The sequence below is a fragment of the Myripristis murdjan genome, chromosome 17 (genome assembly GCF_902150065.1).
Source record: "Myripristis murdjan chromosome 17, fMyrMur1.1, whole genome shotgun sequence".
Classification (NCBI taxonomy): domain Eukaryota; kingdom Metazoa; phylum Chordata; class Actinopteri; order Holocentriformes; family Holocentridae; genus Myripristis; species Myripristis murdjan.
The window spans coordinates 151,830-169,028 of record NC_043996.1 but is presented as its reverse complement, the minus strand read 5'-3'; the positions used below and the strand labels follow the sequence as shown (position 1 = coordinate 169,028).

The 17,199-nt window shown below is 44.8% G+C and overlaps 1 protein-coding gene across 4 annotated transcripts in view; it reads left to right on the top strand.

Moving 5' to 3' along the window:
- LOC115374742 (major facilitator superfamily domain-containing protein 12-like) overlaps window positions 1-17,199 on the top strand; it is a 151,813-nt gene that overhangs the window by 17,396 nt on the left and 117,218 nt on the right. For all 4 annotated transcript variants that reach the window (XR_003929652.1, XR_003929651.1, XR_003929653.1 and 1 more), the window contains exon 6: window positions 15,875-16,129. Coding sequence is in view for 1 of the 4 variants with exons in the window: in XM_030073826.1 (XP_029929686.1) it covers window positions 15,875-16,129 (255 nt within the window). In the remaining 3 variants the exon portion in view is untranslated. The remainder of the gene's footprint in view (window positions 1-15,874; window positions 16,130-17,199) is intronic.

Here is a 17,199-nt window from a genome sequence, read left to right as displayed (position 1 = left end):
GGGTTTCCGCTTGCATGTTTTAGTTTACACAGTTGTGATTTTAATATACTGGAGAAAATTAGTGATACTGGAGAGCATTAGTGAAAAAAATGCAAAGAAAATTACCAGAAAATTAGTATACACAAAAAAGTGAAAACAAAAAAATTATATTTTTATTTTTAAATTATATAACACAATATCTTAAAATAGAAGAGTACACTCAGTAGAGTGCAGATGTCCACTACATATTTCCCCTTTTCTGGACTATAGGCTACCCTATATGCTAAACAAAACTTCAGAGAGACTCAGCTGCCAATTTTACTATCAAACACTTTTCAAATGACAGATGAGATAACTTTATGATTCAAATATAATACATTAAAGTATAGAACCAATACCATAAAACTCAAAAGCCCCTCAGGTTCAGCTGTTTCTCATTGTCTCTGAATGTGTTTTACACACATTATACAGTGATCAAGTCTGTGAGCCTTTTCTAGCTCTTTGCCAGATGTCTGTCAGCTTCCTGAAGGTCACAAATTAAAATTATAAAATTCAAAACTAGACTTAGCTAAAGCTTCTGAAGAAACTTTAAATGTGCTTGCCTGCGTTGCTGACCATGTGGCCATGTGATAAACCGTCATCCCTATGCCATTAGTAGATTGTGTTTGGTGGCAGTTGCTATGGTGTTCTGGGTGGTTGCTAGACAGTTGCTGTGGTTTTCTTGATGGTTGCTCAAGTGTTGCTAGGTAGTTGCTATGGTGTTCTGGATGGTATTTGGGTTTTTTAATGGGTTGCTAGGGTGTTTGGGGTGGTTGCTATGAACTTGCTATGGTGTGTGGGTCATGGCTGGAATGTGGTGGCAGCAGTGTCACTGGCCACTGAGACAGAAAAGAGAGATGCATAGAGGCAGTGAGGAACATTTGGGAATTCTGGAGTCAAATTGAAATTGCTTTGAAATTTACACTAACAGTAAATATTTATAGACAGGTGAATGTGTGTTATACAGTGCATTCAGAGAGTGTTCAGACCCCGTTCACTTTTTTCACTTTTGTTATGTTGCAGCCTGATGCTACAATCATTTAAATTCTTCTTCTTTTTTTTGTCTCATTAATCTACACCCAGTACCCTATAATGACAAAGTGAAAACAGAATTGTAGAATTTTTTGTAAATTGATTACAAAGGAAAAACTGAAATATCACATTGACATAAGTATTCAGACCCTTTGCAACAACACTTGCAATTTAGCTCAGGTGCCTCCCATTTCTCTTGATCGTTGCTGAGATGTTTCTACACCTTGATTAGAGTCCATCTGTGGTAAATTAAACTGATTAGACATTATTTGGAAAGGCACACACACATCTCTAGATGGCCTCATGGCTGACAATGCATATCAGAGCAAAAACCAAGCCATAAGGTCAGAGAAACTGCAGAGCCTGCAGCCTGCAGGGTTGTTGCAAGGCACAGATTTGGGGAAGGCTACAAAAATTTTCTGCTGCACTGAAGGTTCCCAAGAAAATTCCCAAGGTCTCCATATTTCTCAACTGGAAGACGTTTGGCACAACCAGGACTCTTCCAAGAGCTGGTCACCCGGCCAAACTAAGCAATCGTGGGAGAAAGGTCTTAGTAAGAAAGGTTACCAAGAACCCGATGGTCACTCTGACTAAGCTCCAGACATCCTGTGTGGAGACAGGGGTGTGCATCTTCCCCCTCCTGACGATTCGATTCGATTAAGATTTAGCAGTCTGCGATTCAATCCGATCCGATTATCCCATGCATCTCGATGCAACACATCCTACATTTTCCATATTAGGCCAGAACATTTTTGGAGATATCAAAGCAAAACGGTAAAGGCTGCAACAGCCAAAAAGCCTGTTTTAGTCAGCAAATGATTCTTTAAATGATTGTTTATTTAGAACACAGCTTCAGTCAAAGACATTCCTGTTGTATTCTGTATTAATTTATTCTTAAAAATAAATTCTTCAGTGCAAAATTATTCAAATGCAACATTCAAGTGCAACATTCAGTGCAACATGAGTCGACTCTGAAAATAAAGAGTAGTCAGTCACAGGACTGTTTAACATAAAATCCTTACAAAAAGTAAAGTCAACAGGATTATTCACAGTGAGTACGTTTACTTGCACTCCATATTCCGGTTCGGGTCAATATTCCGGTTAAGGTAACTGCACCGCGGCAACTGGAATATTCCATTTACATGCTACTTGGCCGTATCGGCGTATTCCACTCTCTTACGTAATGCGTCACTCAGCTGCGGGGGGCAGCAGCATACGTATAGGCATCTGGTCTGCCAGAAATACAGAGGAGGAACCAGAAAAAGAAGAAGAACAACAATAACAACAACAACAAAAACTGCGTGAACGAACAAGAAGAACAACAGGTTGCGTTTAGAAGTGGAAGAATGCTTGTCTCCGAGGTGCACCTTCATTGTCTTGTGCTACTTGCACTTCTGTACCACAAACTAACGACAACACTCCTGCTGATCCATTTTGTTCTCAACAATGGGAGACGCAAACGCGAACAGCTGGCGATCGAGTACATGGACCTCTCCTGCCGGCTTTTGCAGTTCATGCCCGCCAGAGCCCCCCGGCGTCTGTGGATGAAGGTTCGAAGTCAGGACTGGTGGGAACGTGTCGTCCTAAAGGAGTTCACGGATGCAGACTGGAGAGAGAACTTCAGGATGTCCAGAGCGTCCTTTAACAGGCTGTGCGTGTTGATGGAAACTGTCATGTCTCCTTCTGCTGAGACCATGCGTACACCGGTGCCTCTTCACATGTGTGAGGCCATAGTTGTGTACAAACTCGGGAGTTGCGCGGAGTACCGTGTTGTGGCAAACCAGTTTGGAGTTCAAAAATGTAGATGAAAAAAAAATTCATCTACATGTTCTGCAAAGGCATGGTGCGCTCTGTGATCAGGCAGCTTATTCGAGTACCCACTTTGGAGGAAGCATGTGTGATCGCCGAGGAATTTCAGCAGACCCACTCTCTCCCACAAATTATCGGCTGTGTTGATGGCTCTCATATCCCCGTGTTGCCCCCCAGCGATGGGTACAGAGACTTTGTGAACCGAAAAGGCTGGCCCAGTCTGGTCCTTCAAGGTGTTGTGGATGATAAATACTGGTAAGCTTTGCAAAGATTACATTACATTATGCTTGCTAGTAAAAGCTTTGTGACATTACTGCCACACTGCAGTTGTTTATCTCTTATGTGTTGCTTTTAGCCCTTGGCCTTCTTGGTAAAATGTACAAGCTGAACTCTTTAAATACTGACTTTTTTGTAATCACTCTCCAAATTTTTTTTTTGCCACAGCTTCTGTAGTGTGAACTGCAAGATGCCAGGCTCAGCCCATGACGCCAACGTGCTCAGGAACTCTGACCTTTTCCGGAACTCCCACCTGCTTCCAAAGGTACGCATTTTTCACATATCATTTATCATTTGAGCTACACGGTACCTCGCATTACATTCATGTCACGCCATGTCAGACTGTTAAGACAAGCTTGCTAATAGCCATCATGTATTTGTTGTCTTTGTTACAGAGGGATGTGCAGATTGAAGGGAAGGATGTGGGATTCTTTTTACTCGGTGATCCTGCATATCCGCTCCTGCCATGGCTCATGAAGGGCTTCCCGCAGTCTCCCTGACTGACACCGGAGCATTAGTCATTCAACTTCTATCTGAGCTCAGCAGGAACGGCAGTGGAGATCGCCTTTGGGAGGCTGAAATCCAGGTGGCGAGTCCTCCTGAAGCGCAGCGATTTTCATTTCACATTTGCCCCCCACATGATTGCAACATGTTGTGCCCTGCATAACTTCTGTGAGAGGGAGAAAGAGCAGGTCCACCCCGCATGGGCAGAGGAAGCGGCAGCTCTTGAGAGGCAGTTCCCGCAACCGGTGTAACACACAGGCGATGCCCACAACCAGGATGATGCCATTTCTGTCCGACAAACACTCACAGCTTACATGGCTGTGCACTTCCCCCTTAGAAGGTGCCTTATGTAGGAGGGACAAATATGTGCTGACAGCAAAAATGTGCACAGCTAAAGACTTTACAGGATTGGAAACTGACACAGCTGTATTTCTAAAAGTGTTTTTATTTGACACGTGCCTGTTACATGTTCAAAAAAATAAAAGTACCCTCCTGTGCAAACAGGTGTTGTGAACATTTCTGAAAGTATATAAATGGAATCTTCTTACCACTGTACATTAAAGTGTCACAGTTCAAGTGTCAAGTTTTTAATTGCTAAAACAGGTGCGTTAGGGTCACTACAGGTGATGGTACAGGCGTGTGTCTGTGCTGTCTTGGTTGTAGGATGCCGGTGTACTGGTTCTTGGGGCCTGTGTAGTTGCGTGATGTCCAGGGTGGCCGAACATGCTGTACATCTCTTGGGGCTGTTGCTGGAAAGACTGTGGCTGGAAATGCTGGGGCTGCGGAGTGGCCTGGGCCGGGAACTGGTGAAGCGCTGACATGATTTGGCTGATCAGGAACCCTGTTGAGTGAGCTGTCTCGGCCATGACTTGCGAGAGGATCCTTTCCTCTCTTGCATAGCTCAGCTCTCGCTGCTCCTCCAGCCACTGCCTCTGCGTCAGCAGCATTCTCTCAAGTGTCTCATGGTGTCACTGAGCCCAACTGCGTGGCCTTCTGTGTCGTGACGAGCCTAGACATGCAGAACAGTAGTGCCTTATGTTAGGGACAGTATTATGAGCCACGGTAACATTAGAGTAATGCTCCATTCAGATCATTTGCAGGTTTTCCATGCAATGGTACCTTTTGTTATGCTGTACAAGTGAGGTGTAAAAATCTTACCCAGAACAGGTGAAGGTGAAGCACCCGATGACTGTGCAGGAGAGTCTTAGTCTGCTGTGCTCTCCATTCCTATGTGCAAATAGAAAACATAGATCAGAAACACGTATTGGACAGCATACAAATATACACAGTCCGACATTTAACACAGCTAGCGTTAGCTATACTTTAATTACGTTGTATGTTGAAAAACTTACCACAAGGATGTTGCCGGCTGTAATCCAGGGTGCAGCAGCCGCTTGTTTCCCCTTCGGCCAGGGGAGTCGGCAGCTGCGTTTGTTCAACATCAGTTTCTAAGCAAGAAAGGCATGTGTAAGACTTGGTGGAAAGCTTGTTTTCCTGCTACGGCTAAGTACTTCCAGGCTGGACCGCTACAACAGGTTTAGCAACAACAAAGACATTAGCCACAAGCTAGCCTCGCAATTCCATTGTTGTTTATCGGTAAAACAACTTATCAGCAAGGAAGATCTCTCATGACCCTTCACATGCATAAAAACTCCATTTTATTTAGAGACTGGTATGTGACTTGCTTTTCAACTAAACAGTATGCAAAGCTTAACGGTGTCGGCGTCCTCAGGGGACGTGAAGCCAATGCCGACACCGGTTGAGGCTTGTGCTAGCGCCAGCGGCCTCCGGCCCAAAATTTTGTCCATGTCAGCGAAAAACACAAAGTTCGATGGGTTGGACCCGCTGGTCCTGTTAAGGTCTTTCATCAGCCTCAGGTAGACTGCAGTCTCCTCCTCACTCCAAAAATGTGGGGTCTTGCTGCTGCTTTCCATGGTGTCCGATGCTGTTTACTAACTTGTTCTTCCCGCTTGCAGTAGCCATAGCAACAAAGACGCCCCAGAATTCCTTGCGAGTTGCGCATGCACAGTCATGACTGAATATTCCGGTTCGGGGCATTTTCCGACTAAGGTGTTTAAAAGCCCCAATATTCCGGTTGGAACAGGAATATGCCAGGGGTCTTATTCGGAATTCTCTCTAACCGGAATATGACCTTAATTGGGTTCGGTGCGTGTTTACATGACACGTGTGCAACCGGAATATTGCGAATATTCCGGTTAATACAGGAATAAGGTGTGCATGTAAACATGCTCAGTGAGAGTGAATGAGTGAGTGAGTGTGAGTGAGTGAATGTGTGAGTGAGTGAGTGTGTGAGTGAGCTCGCTCGCACTGACTCCGGTGGCAATTTCTTCATCGATTTGGTGATTTTTGGTTGGTCGGGTGTGCAATCGCTAGCGCTGCCGCTGCTACCGTCGGTAGCTAGGCCTTTGGCTAGTTCCTCATGCCATCTGCTGAGGTGATTCCACATGTTTGTTGTGTTTCCGAAGTATTTTATTTTGGCGTGGCACTCTTTGCAAATGGCAGACGTTTTGTCAAGTGCTCTCTTTCCTTCAACTTCATGAAATCGGAAGTGTTTCCATATGTCCGCTTTTAGGGTATCAGCGTTTCTAATCGTCCAATGGACGATGCTGCTGGATCTGCCTCAGCCATCGCCATTCGATGACTGAGTGACTGACATGTCATGACATGTCAAAATCAGGTTGTTCTGATGGCGCATGCGCATGCACCGAATGCACCATTTCAACGCATGCATGAAATGTATTCTGGTCATAACATATAATATTATATCAGAAAAAGTATAATATGTCTAATATATAATGGGGAAAAATCAGCTGCCATTTACTTTATTTATTTATTTAGTTAATAAAAAAATCGATTCTCTGGCGTTACAGCATCGATGCTGCATTATCCAGTAAAGAATCTCGATGCATCCAAGGATCGATTATTTTCGGCAGGTCTATGTGGAGATGGGACAAAGTTCCAGAAGGAAAAACACCGGTCTAGGCTTTATGGCAGAGTGGCTAGATGGAAGCCTCTCCTCAGTGTAAAAAAAACATATGAAAGTCTGCTTGAAGTTTGCAAAAAAGCACCTGAAGGACTCTCAGACTGTGAGAAACAAGATTCTCTGCTCTGATGAAACTAAAATTGAACTGTTTGACCTCAGTTCCAAATGTTATGACTGGAGGAAACCAAGCACTGCTCATCACCTGCCCAATACCATACCATCCCAACAGTGAAGCATGGTGGTGGCAGCATCATGCTGTAGGGGTGTTTTTCAGCAGCAGGGACTGGGAGATTGGTCAGCATTGAGGGAAAGCTGAATAGAGTAAAGTGCAGAGATATCCTCAATGAAAACCTGTTCCACAGCGCTCAGGACCTCAGACTGGGCCGAAGGTTCACCTTCCAACATGACAGTGACCCTAAGCACCCAGCCAAGGCAACACAGGAGTGGCTTAGGGACAACTCTGTGAATGTCCTAGAGTGGCCCAGCCAGAGCCCTGACTTGAACTCCATCCAACATCTCTGGAGAGACCTGAAAGTGGCTGTCCACCGACAGCTACAGTTGTGTTCAAAATTATTCAACCCCCATTGCAACAATACAAACAATTACAGCAATACTTTTCCTAATACACTAACAAATGTCCTTTTTGTGATATCCTCACTGACAAAATTAGGTTTCAATCAGGTGTATTCAATCAGGTGTTAAAAATACCTGCAGGTGTGAACAGAACCATAATGAGCAACAGTTAAGCAGATTTAAAAGGACTGCGATACTCAGCTCCTTCTAGACAGTTAATGGTGTCTTTGCAACATGGTGAAGTCCAGGGAATGGTCAAAGAAATCAAGAGAGGAGGTAATTTCTCTTCATAAGCAAGAATATGGATATAAAAAGATAGCAAAGACATTAAACATTTCAAAAGAGACAATTGGAAGCATAATTCGCAAGTTTAAAGCTAAAGGCACAGTGGAAACGCTACCTGGGCGCGGCAGAAAGAGGATGCTGTCGGCGACTGCTGTGCGGTACCTGAAGCGAAAGGTGGAGAAAAATCCCCGGGTGACAGCTGAGGAACTGCGACAGGACTTGTCAGAGGGAGGTACTCAGGTTTCGGCCCAGACAATAAGGCGCACACTGCAAGGCCTCCGTGCCAGAACTCCCAGGCGCACCCCCCTGCTGACTCCAAAGCACAAGAAGAGTCGACTCCAGTATGCTAAAAACCACATGGGATACTGTTCTCTGGAGTGGCGAGACAAAATTGGAACTCTTTGGGCCTATGGATCAACGATATGTCAGGAGGAGGAAGAACGAGGCCTATAAAGAAAAGAACACCTTGCCTACTGTGAAACATGGCAGAGGGTCAGTCATGCTCTGCGGCTGTTTTGCTTCTTCAGGTACAGGGAATCTCCAGCGTATGCAAGGTACCATGAATTCAATCAACTACCAGGAGATCTTGGGTGTAAATGTCATGCAGTCAGTAACAAAACTGAAGCTTGGGAGACCTTGGACCTTCCAACAGGACAAAGATCCCAAGCATACCTCCAAATCTACCATGGCTTGGTTGCAGACGAAGGGCTGGAAGATTCATGCATAAATTTGGCATCAAATTGTAGGAAAAATAGTTGTGCTTTGAAAAATGTAAATACAAAAGCAAAGTAGCTTCAACTTTTTACACTGTGACACTTAACGAGGCAGGAGTGCCAGCTCTCTCCCCCATAGACTCCCATTATATCTGGAATTCAAAGTCTCGGGAGAGAAGCAGAAACACACACTTTTCCAACTCGCTCTAAGGTGGGCATTTTTGGGAGGTGGAAAATAATTTTGACACAGTTTGAAAGCCCAAAGCCTTGCCTTTCTCATGGTAAATTTTATTTTCTGCTCGGACTTACTATCATTGAGAAAAAAGCAGTTTTTTTACCACTACTTTTAGGTGATTTTTCACAGAAGCAGCACTGTCACTCATGCTGTGTGCTTCTTAGAGCCTCATTTCTGGCTCCGCCCACACAAGCCCCAGTGGCACAGTGGATAGTGTCTCTGCCTGCCATGCAGGAGACCAGGGTTCAACTCCCCTCCTGGGCAAGAGTGACAACACTACACAACCCACAAACAGCATAGGGCTGGCGGTTTACACGTCTAGGCGCTCGCAAGGCAAGCACATCAAAGTTTCTTCAGAAACTTTATATTCTCTAGTTTATTTTTATTATCTATTAAGATGGTGCCGCTCTAGTGGCAGCTTGTTGCAGCAGCTCCCGTTCACTTGAACGTTTTTTTTCCATTTTTTTCTAGTTTAATCTTAACTTTTATTTCTATTTAATTATTTATTGGTTTCTTTAACTGATCGGTGCACTATGGAGACCAAAGTCGCCGTGTTTGTTCTGGTCTTTCTTTTGTTTTTTTCACTTTTTTCATCCGTGTCTGGAGACCGCGTACAGGACCCCATTGTTTGCAGTAGGGATCAGCTGTTGGCCCTCCGTGGCACCGTGGTGCTGCCCCACGAGAGGCCCGACGTTCCCCGGGAGTTTAAGAGGAGGAGACGGGGGAGCCGTGCCGGAGCTGCTCGCCGCGCTAGAAGGAGGAGATACAGACCCGTCCATCATCATGGGGAATGTAAGATCTCTTCCCAATAAGATGGACGAGTTAGCCCCCCCCCCCCCCTCCGCTAATGCTGATGCAGCCTGTGATGTTCTCCACTCTGTCACAAGCAGGCTGCTGACAGAGCACCCACAGGCCCTCCTTCTTATCTCTGGGGACTTTAATCATGCCTCTCCATCCTCCACTCTGCCCACTTTCACCCAGTATGTTACATGTTGCACTAGGGACAGTAATGCCCCTTTTCCACTAGTACCTACTCAGCTCGACTCGGCTCGACTCTACTCGGTTTAAGAGCTTTACCATTAGGTCGTAGTACCTGCTAGCAGGTCCCATTTAGCACCTACTCAGCCGGGGTTCCAAGCGAGCTGAGTCGAGCTGAAAATGTGACGTAAACGCCGTGCAGGCAACTGATTGGACAGCGAGTGACGAGAGCGACTCCCGCACGAAAACAAAACCCGACATTTAAAAAAAAAAAAAAAACAGCAACAGCGACCGTGCGCATTGATCGTCAGTGAAGTTGTCAAAGTCGGAAAATGGCAAGCAAACCGCTACCGCGGTCAAATAAAGACATGGAGACTTTTCTGTGCTTGGTGGCAGCCAAAAGAATCCACAGGGAGCTGGACGGTGCGCCGCCTTGCTATGACGACTCCACCCACGGCGAGGTGCTACTCAATTGTAATGGAAAACCACCTAAACCGTGTCGAGGCGAGTAGAGTCAAGCCGAGTCGAGCCGAGTAGATACTAATGGAAAAGGGGCATAAGATACTGGATTTGTGTTATGCCAACACCAAGGAGGCATACACCTCATCACCCCTCCCCCCCCGGGAAGATCTGACCACAACCTGGTTCATCTCCTGCCTGTGTACAAACCTCTCGTGCACAGGCAACCAGCTGTGTCCCGCACAGTGAAGAGATGGTCCGACGAGGCTGAGGAGGCTCTGAAGGACTGTTTCGACACAACTGTGTGGGAGGAATTTTGTGATTCCCATGGAGAGGACATTGACAGTTTCACACAATGCATAACGGACTATATTAACTTTTGTGTGGAAAACACTGTACCCACCAGGACTGTATGGTGTTTTTCCAACAGTAAACCGTGGATTAACCCTGACATAAAGGCTCTCCTTAAGGAGAAAAAGAGGGCCTTTAAGTCTGGAAATAATGACGAGCTGAAGGCTGTGCAGAGGGAGTTGAGAAGGAAGATCAGAGAGGGGAAGAACACCTACAGGAGGAAGATGGAGGATCAGCTGCAGCAGAAAGATGTCTGTGGAGTCTGGAAAGGCCTGAAAACCATCTCTGGCCACAAGAAACCTGACTCCCAAGCTACGGGAGACCAAAAGTGGGCTAATGATCTGAACTTATTCTTCAATAGATTTGATCAGTCATCTGCCCTTCCCCCAGCCCAGTCCTCCATGCTGCAGCCCCCCCTCTCTGCACCCAGTGTTAACTGGCCAAATTCCTCCCCCTCCACCTCTACAACACTCAGTTCACAGCCACCCCCCACTTCTCACCTCATCAACCCAACCCCCCCACTCACACCCTCCAGCACACAGCCCCCCTGCTCCAACCTGTCTCTCACAACGACCCAGGTGAGAAACCAGCTCCGGAGGATCAAGGCAAGAAAGGCTGCAGGTCCAGACGGCATCAGCTCCAGACTCCTCAAGTCCTGCGCAGATCAGCTGTGCGGGATTGTTGAGCACATGTTCAACCTGAGCCTGAAGCTGAGGAGAGTGCCACAGCTGTGGAAAACATCCTGCGTGGTACCTGTGCCCAAGACTCCGCATCCCAAGGATCTCAACAGCTACAGGTCGGTGGCGCTAACATCCCACCTGATGAAGACCCTGGAGCGGCTGGTCCTTGTTCATCTCCGCCCCCTGGTGGGACCATCACTGAATCCACTTCAGTTTGCCTACCAGCCTGGCATTGGGGTGGATGACGCTGTGATCGTCCTCCAATGCCGAGCTCTCTCTCACATGGAGAAACCTGGGAGCACCGTGAGAATCATGTTTTTTGACTTCTCCAGTGCTTTTAATACCATACAGCCTGTACTTCTGAGAGACAATGGAGCACACTGGGGTGGACCATCACCTCACACACTGGATTCTGGACTATCTCACCAACTGTCCACAGTATGTGAGGACCCGGGACTGTGTGTCCGACACGGTTGTCTGCAGCACGGGGGCCCCGCAGGGAACGGTCCTGGCTCCGTTCCTCTTCACCCTCTATACTGCAAACTTCTCATACAACACACCCACCTGTCACCTGCAGAAGTTCTCTGATGACTCTGCAATTGTCGGCCTCATCACAGAGGGGGACGACAGAGAGTACAGAGAACTGACGCAGGACTTTGTGGACTGGTGCCAGCGGAACTGCCTCCAGATCAACGCGGGAAAAACCAAAGAACTGGTGGTGGATTTCCGCAGACGAGCACTCTGCCCCCCGACACCGGTGAACATCAAGGGAACGGATATTGAGATAGTGACATCTTACAAGTACCTGGTTGTTCACTTGAACAATAAACTGGACTGGACACACAACACAACTGCACTTTATAAGAAAGGCCAGAGCAGACTCTATCTGCTCAGGAGACTGAGGTCTTTTGGAGTGCAGGGGGCACTCCTGAAGACCTTTATGACACCGTGGTGGCATCAGCCATCTTTTATGGAGTGGTCTGCTGGGGGAGCAGCATCTCGACGGCTGACAGAAAGAGACTTGATAAACTGATCAGGAAGGCCAGCTCTGTCCTGGGATGCCCCCTCGACTCAGTGGAGGTGGTAGGTGAGAGGAGGATGATGGCTAAGCTGTCATCCATGATTGTGAACGACTCCCATCCCCTGCAGGACACTTTAACTACACTGGAGAGCTCCTTCAGCGACAGACTGCTTCACCCAAAGTGTGTGAAGGAACGCTATCGCAGGTCCTTCCTTCCTGCAGCCGCCAGACTCTATAACAACCATTGCTTCCAGTAGACCACACACTCTCCAGGACTGCACTGACTGCACTAGAATGCACACTCTCAGCACCTTAACTAGTCAGGTTCTGCCACTTGGTCTCATGGGTTCACACTAACCCTGAACCTCCGGTGGAGTGTGTTGTCCCCCAGGTTTTGGGTTTTTTTCTTCTGTGGTTTAAATTGTTCACATAGTATTTTTCTACATTCCTTGTTTACAGTGTTTACATTGCTCTTTGGTACTGTTATCTGTATATACTGTTTATTGTGTAAATTGTGCTTCGGATCTTGCTATCCACTTTGCTGCTGTGATGCGTGAAATTTCCCCACCGTGGGACTAATAAAGGAATATCTTATCTATCTTATCACAATTACACCAGTAACATCAAATATTAGTCCCACAATGGGGTAAACTCCATGTGCACACAAGAAATTTCAAATAAACCTTTAACCTGCTGCAATTTATAAACTTTTAACCTAAGAAAAACTTAACCTTTAATCTAATAAAGACGTATTCAGATGCCATAAGATAAAGGCATAACAGATACCACATACTGTCAACCTGGACAGTATGTGGTATACATGAAAGCATCAATCTATGCACATTTGTTCAGAGACCTCATGTATAACATTTATTTAAGGTAAGTGCCTTATTTTTCAAATTTCTATTGTATTAAATGTCTTCAATGATGTACTGTACACCTGAAGATCTTAAGAATATTGGCGCCACTCAGATTTTCAACTATGCTTAAATATAAAATTGTCAGCATTTAGGGAGAGGAAAAGATAAAACTGCAGTCATTTTCTTGAAATGCACTAACTCACCTGTGATCTCCATGGTATAATTAAAGTAAATAAATGAATATACAATAACTATATATTTTTATATACAAAATGAAAATATAATACAATTTAAGCAATAAGGAAAACAGATAAAAGGACACCAAATCACTTGGTTCTATTCAACCTTTTATTTAACATAGTTAGCCTTAAGGGCTGGGCAATTTGGACAAAATCAAATATCACAACCCATCCTTATTAGCGTACTCCTTCATTTCACATTCAGTGTAGGTAATGTATCCTCTTTTGTCAGCAGTCTGCTCACAAAAGACCCGCATATCTTCATTTTTTTCTAATTTAAATTTGAAATGGTCAAGGATTGCTTCTGTCTCCTGGTCATCGAGATGGCAACGTTCTTTTTCATCCCAAAGCCTTCTGTACTGCCTCACAACCTCTTCCAGTTCTTCCTCTCCCACAGTGAGGACACAGGGAAACTCCACCTTGGCCAAAAACAAGTGTTTTCACACACACACACACACACACACACACACACACACACACACACACGTTGAGGTGAAAACAACAGGAGGGTTAAACAGCTTTGGACTAATTGTGATGTTAGATACTACATGTGACGTTAACTTTGGAGAGCGAAAAGTGTCATCTCAGTAACACTGCGGCACAAACACGCCTCGTAAAACGTAGGCCATTACCTCGTTTAGGACAGATAACACTACACAAATACAAACATCATAACACTTATAGGATAATCCATTGACCCACTATTTGATTTATCAATGGCTAGATATAATGTACAACCAGGAGGGGGGGTCAGCAAAACAGCGGAGAACTGACCCGGGACTTTTAGATGCTAAATGCAATTTAGCCTTCAAGTCAATAAAAGTCGTGTTTTGATCAACGTTAGGCTACGTCTCAAATAAATTATTTCACTCGTAAGAAATAAGCCCCTTTGCGTCAGGTTTCCATTCATCCTGTCAGAGCTTATTCACCACAACGACCTCCTCACTCAATATTATCCCTTACTTAAAACATTCAAAAAAAATTGTCGCCACCGCCTTAACATACTTAATTGTAAACATGCAATAAAATATTTGTAATGTTGGGTAGTTTGAGTGCAGATGGCCGCTAATTCAACTGCAAACATAACTCGTCCATCATCATTTTTGTGGTCTTTCACTTACTATTCCAACTGTCGGTTGTACACGAAAATGTCGGAATCTCCTTCTTCTTTGTAGTTGGCCAAAATGCCAGACTCCCTCAGGAGGCGTGAAAAACGTTTATTTCCGGCTCTCACGCTGGAGTTTGGCCTGAGATGGGAGCCTGCACCGGAAGACACCTCACGCTAGAGGTCTGCAGCTAGACCCCTCTTGAGGGCTGGCACTCCAGCCTCGTTGAAGCTTAAAATGCTAAAAGTTAAAGCTGGTTTGCTTCTGTAGTTAAATTTTCAGAAGCAAAGACAATTGTCCCAACACTTTACCGATTTTTATGGATGTGGAATGAAAATTGTGGGCATTAAAATACTAAATACTAAACAACAAACTCCCTCCTTCCCTCTTGTGGAAGTCCCTTATCCGGTTGAAATATAGGTAAGCAAAAAAGGGGCAAAATTGCCCAGTTTCAGGGTAGAAATATAACAAATAGCAGACAAAAAACATCTTGCAGTAATCCTTAATACTCAGATAAGGTCTAAACTAAAGCAGAAAAATGTAAGTACTGAATATTGAACATAAATGAATATCTTTACTTAGAAAATACCCAAGCAAATAGCCAATTTCACAGCAGTTGCAGTATATTTGAAAAGCATAAGTTCCAAAATCAGAGAGGCAATATCATTTCCATCATACGTCACTTCACGTGGAAGTAAACAATCCAGCATGGTACCTTAGCCTACGTTAGGGTTGTGTGTAAAGCTCGGGTTATGAGCCTTACCAGTCAAGAAGTTTGGACACTATTTTTCTTGGCCCTCTGGGAACTGATAAACTTCTCTGTGTCAGATGGATTGTCAAAAAGATGCTGCTCTGCACGGTGGACCAGTTTGATGGTGGCATAGTAAGAAAGCCAGACCGCAAGTGCGGTTCATAACTAGGGACGGTCTCTGTCTGGCAGTAGCAGGGACGGTCTCTGTCTGGCAGTAGTTTCACTGTAATCCGGTGTGAATGATATGGTGTGGCCAGCAACTTCCATGGGGATTCTTCTTGATTCATTCAATATGTGGTCTCTACCTGTGTAGTGCAGCCTTGTTACTATGATAACTCTTGGAGTAGCAGATAGAAGTCACGGTGGCCTGATGCAGTGAGACCGCATGCAGACTGGTAGATTTTCAGCGAAACAACAAACCACTTGGGGATGTTATTCGTGTAGGGTTGAATTGCGATAAGCTGGACTACTTGTAGATTCTTGAAGATGTTTCACTTCTCATCCAAGAAGCTTCTTCAGTTCTAACATTAGAGCTGAAGAAGTTCTATGGTGATCTCTGATCTCAATTCAACCCTATGTGGATCTTGATCACATCAAGTTCAAAATGTTATCTGATCTTCTTTCGTAGTATTGGTCAGTAGAATTACTTGGTCAGTAGCATGAACAAGCAGTACTGCTACAGTTGAAATATAAGTTGTGCAGCTCTTTTGCAAATTTTGTTGGCTCCCAACAGTTTAGAAAAGGTCATCTTGACACAACATTCTTTCAGTATAAGAGAAAATTTATCAGTACTTGGTCTTTCCATGACAAGACATGTTTTACTGAAGCTGGCTGCCTAGGCAAGAGTTTGACTGTCAGAGTGAATTCAGTTAAAGCACACAATGTCCAAACAGCTTGTTTTCTCTGGCTAGAATATTATGTTTGGCCTGTGTTGCACTGTGTTGTGTGTTATTACTCAGTTATGTTGTTTTTCATTACAGAACCTGGCTCTGATAGTACTGGGCATCGGCTCTCTCTTCTCTCTCCTCTTCCATGTGGGAACCAAAGAAAGGAGGCCTGGGGTCAGAGGGGAGTCTGGAGCAGAGGACAGGAGGAGGATAAGGGAGGAGGAGAACAAGGAGGAGGATGAGCAGAGTCCCCTCCTTCATCATGCCAAGCCTTCATCCTCTGCTCCGCCTCCTCCTCAGTTTCTTTTGCAGTGGAAATGTTGGCTCAAACAGCCGGCTTTCTACCAGGTCAGATCTTGATCAGTTCATTTTTACATCCACATTAAAACCCTCTGACTTGATCAGTAACCCTAGAGCAGGGGTTCTCAAACTTATATTATTCTCAAAGGTTCACATCTGATTTTAATTCAAGGTCAGAGGTCAGCAATGACTGGCAATAACAAAAAGCGTGAAAAATTAAAATGGGATTCTTTTTCACAACATAAAATGGACATCCAGAATTCTGATTATAATCATAAGTGTCAGTATTGTGGTTTTGTTGTGGACAGCAATACACATCCTGTTTATCGCCACAACACAATAAAACACAAATTGCAACCAAGATTAACACTTCCCTCACCACACTCAGGAATGCCCTCAGAAGACGGTGCTGACAAACAGGCTGCTGTCATTTATGGTCACACTAGTTTCTCTCCTCTCCGCTGCTCTGTGTTTCAACAAGGGCAGGGCTCAGCGCCTCCACACATAAACACACGGAGCAGAGGAGAAGAGACATCATGAGGTGAAGTGAAGATAGTGTCACTGGAGTTGCCAGCAGTGACTCTCATTACGTTAATGTAAGTGCAATAAAAGCTTCACCACCCCCAAGCAAATTCTATGGTGAAAATTCAATGCATTAACTTGGCAGCAACAGCACACAAAATAGAAAACATTACACTTCATAACGTTTTCATAACACAAGGTATGCGCATGCTCTGGATTGACTTGCTGTTTGGTCTGGATCACAGTCCCTACTTTGAGAAGGTCTGCCCTAGAATGAAACCTGTAACTATTCGTGTTTTTGTGTTTGGACTGAAATATTGTGACATCCCATTTTTTGCAGTCATACCTTGCAGTCAGTGCATCCCTTAAAAACCTTGCGGCAGGCTGACAATCACCACATTTTAACCAAACATTAAGCATATTGTTGTAACTGCTTCCTTTGACTTGCAGTTCTCATGAATGTTCACACTTTTATCAGAATATATTAGGATACCTTTTTATTGGCTATGATGTTAATTGCCAGAAGGCCTAGAAACTGGAATAAGTCAGTAGTCGGTTACTGACTGCTGACTTTCTCCAGAACTAACAACAAAACC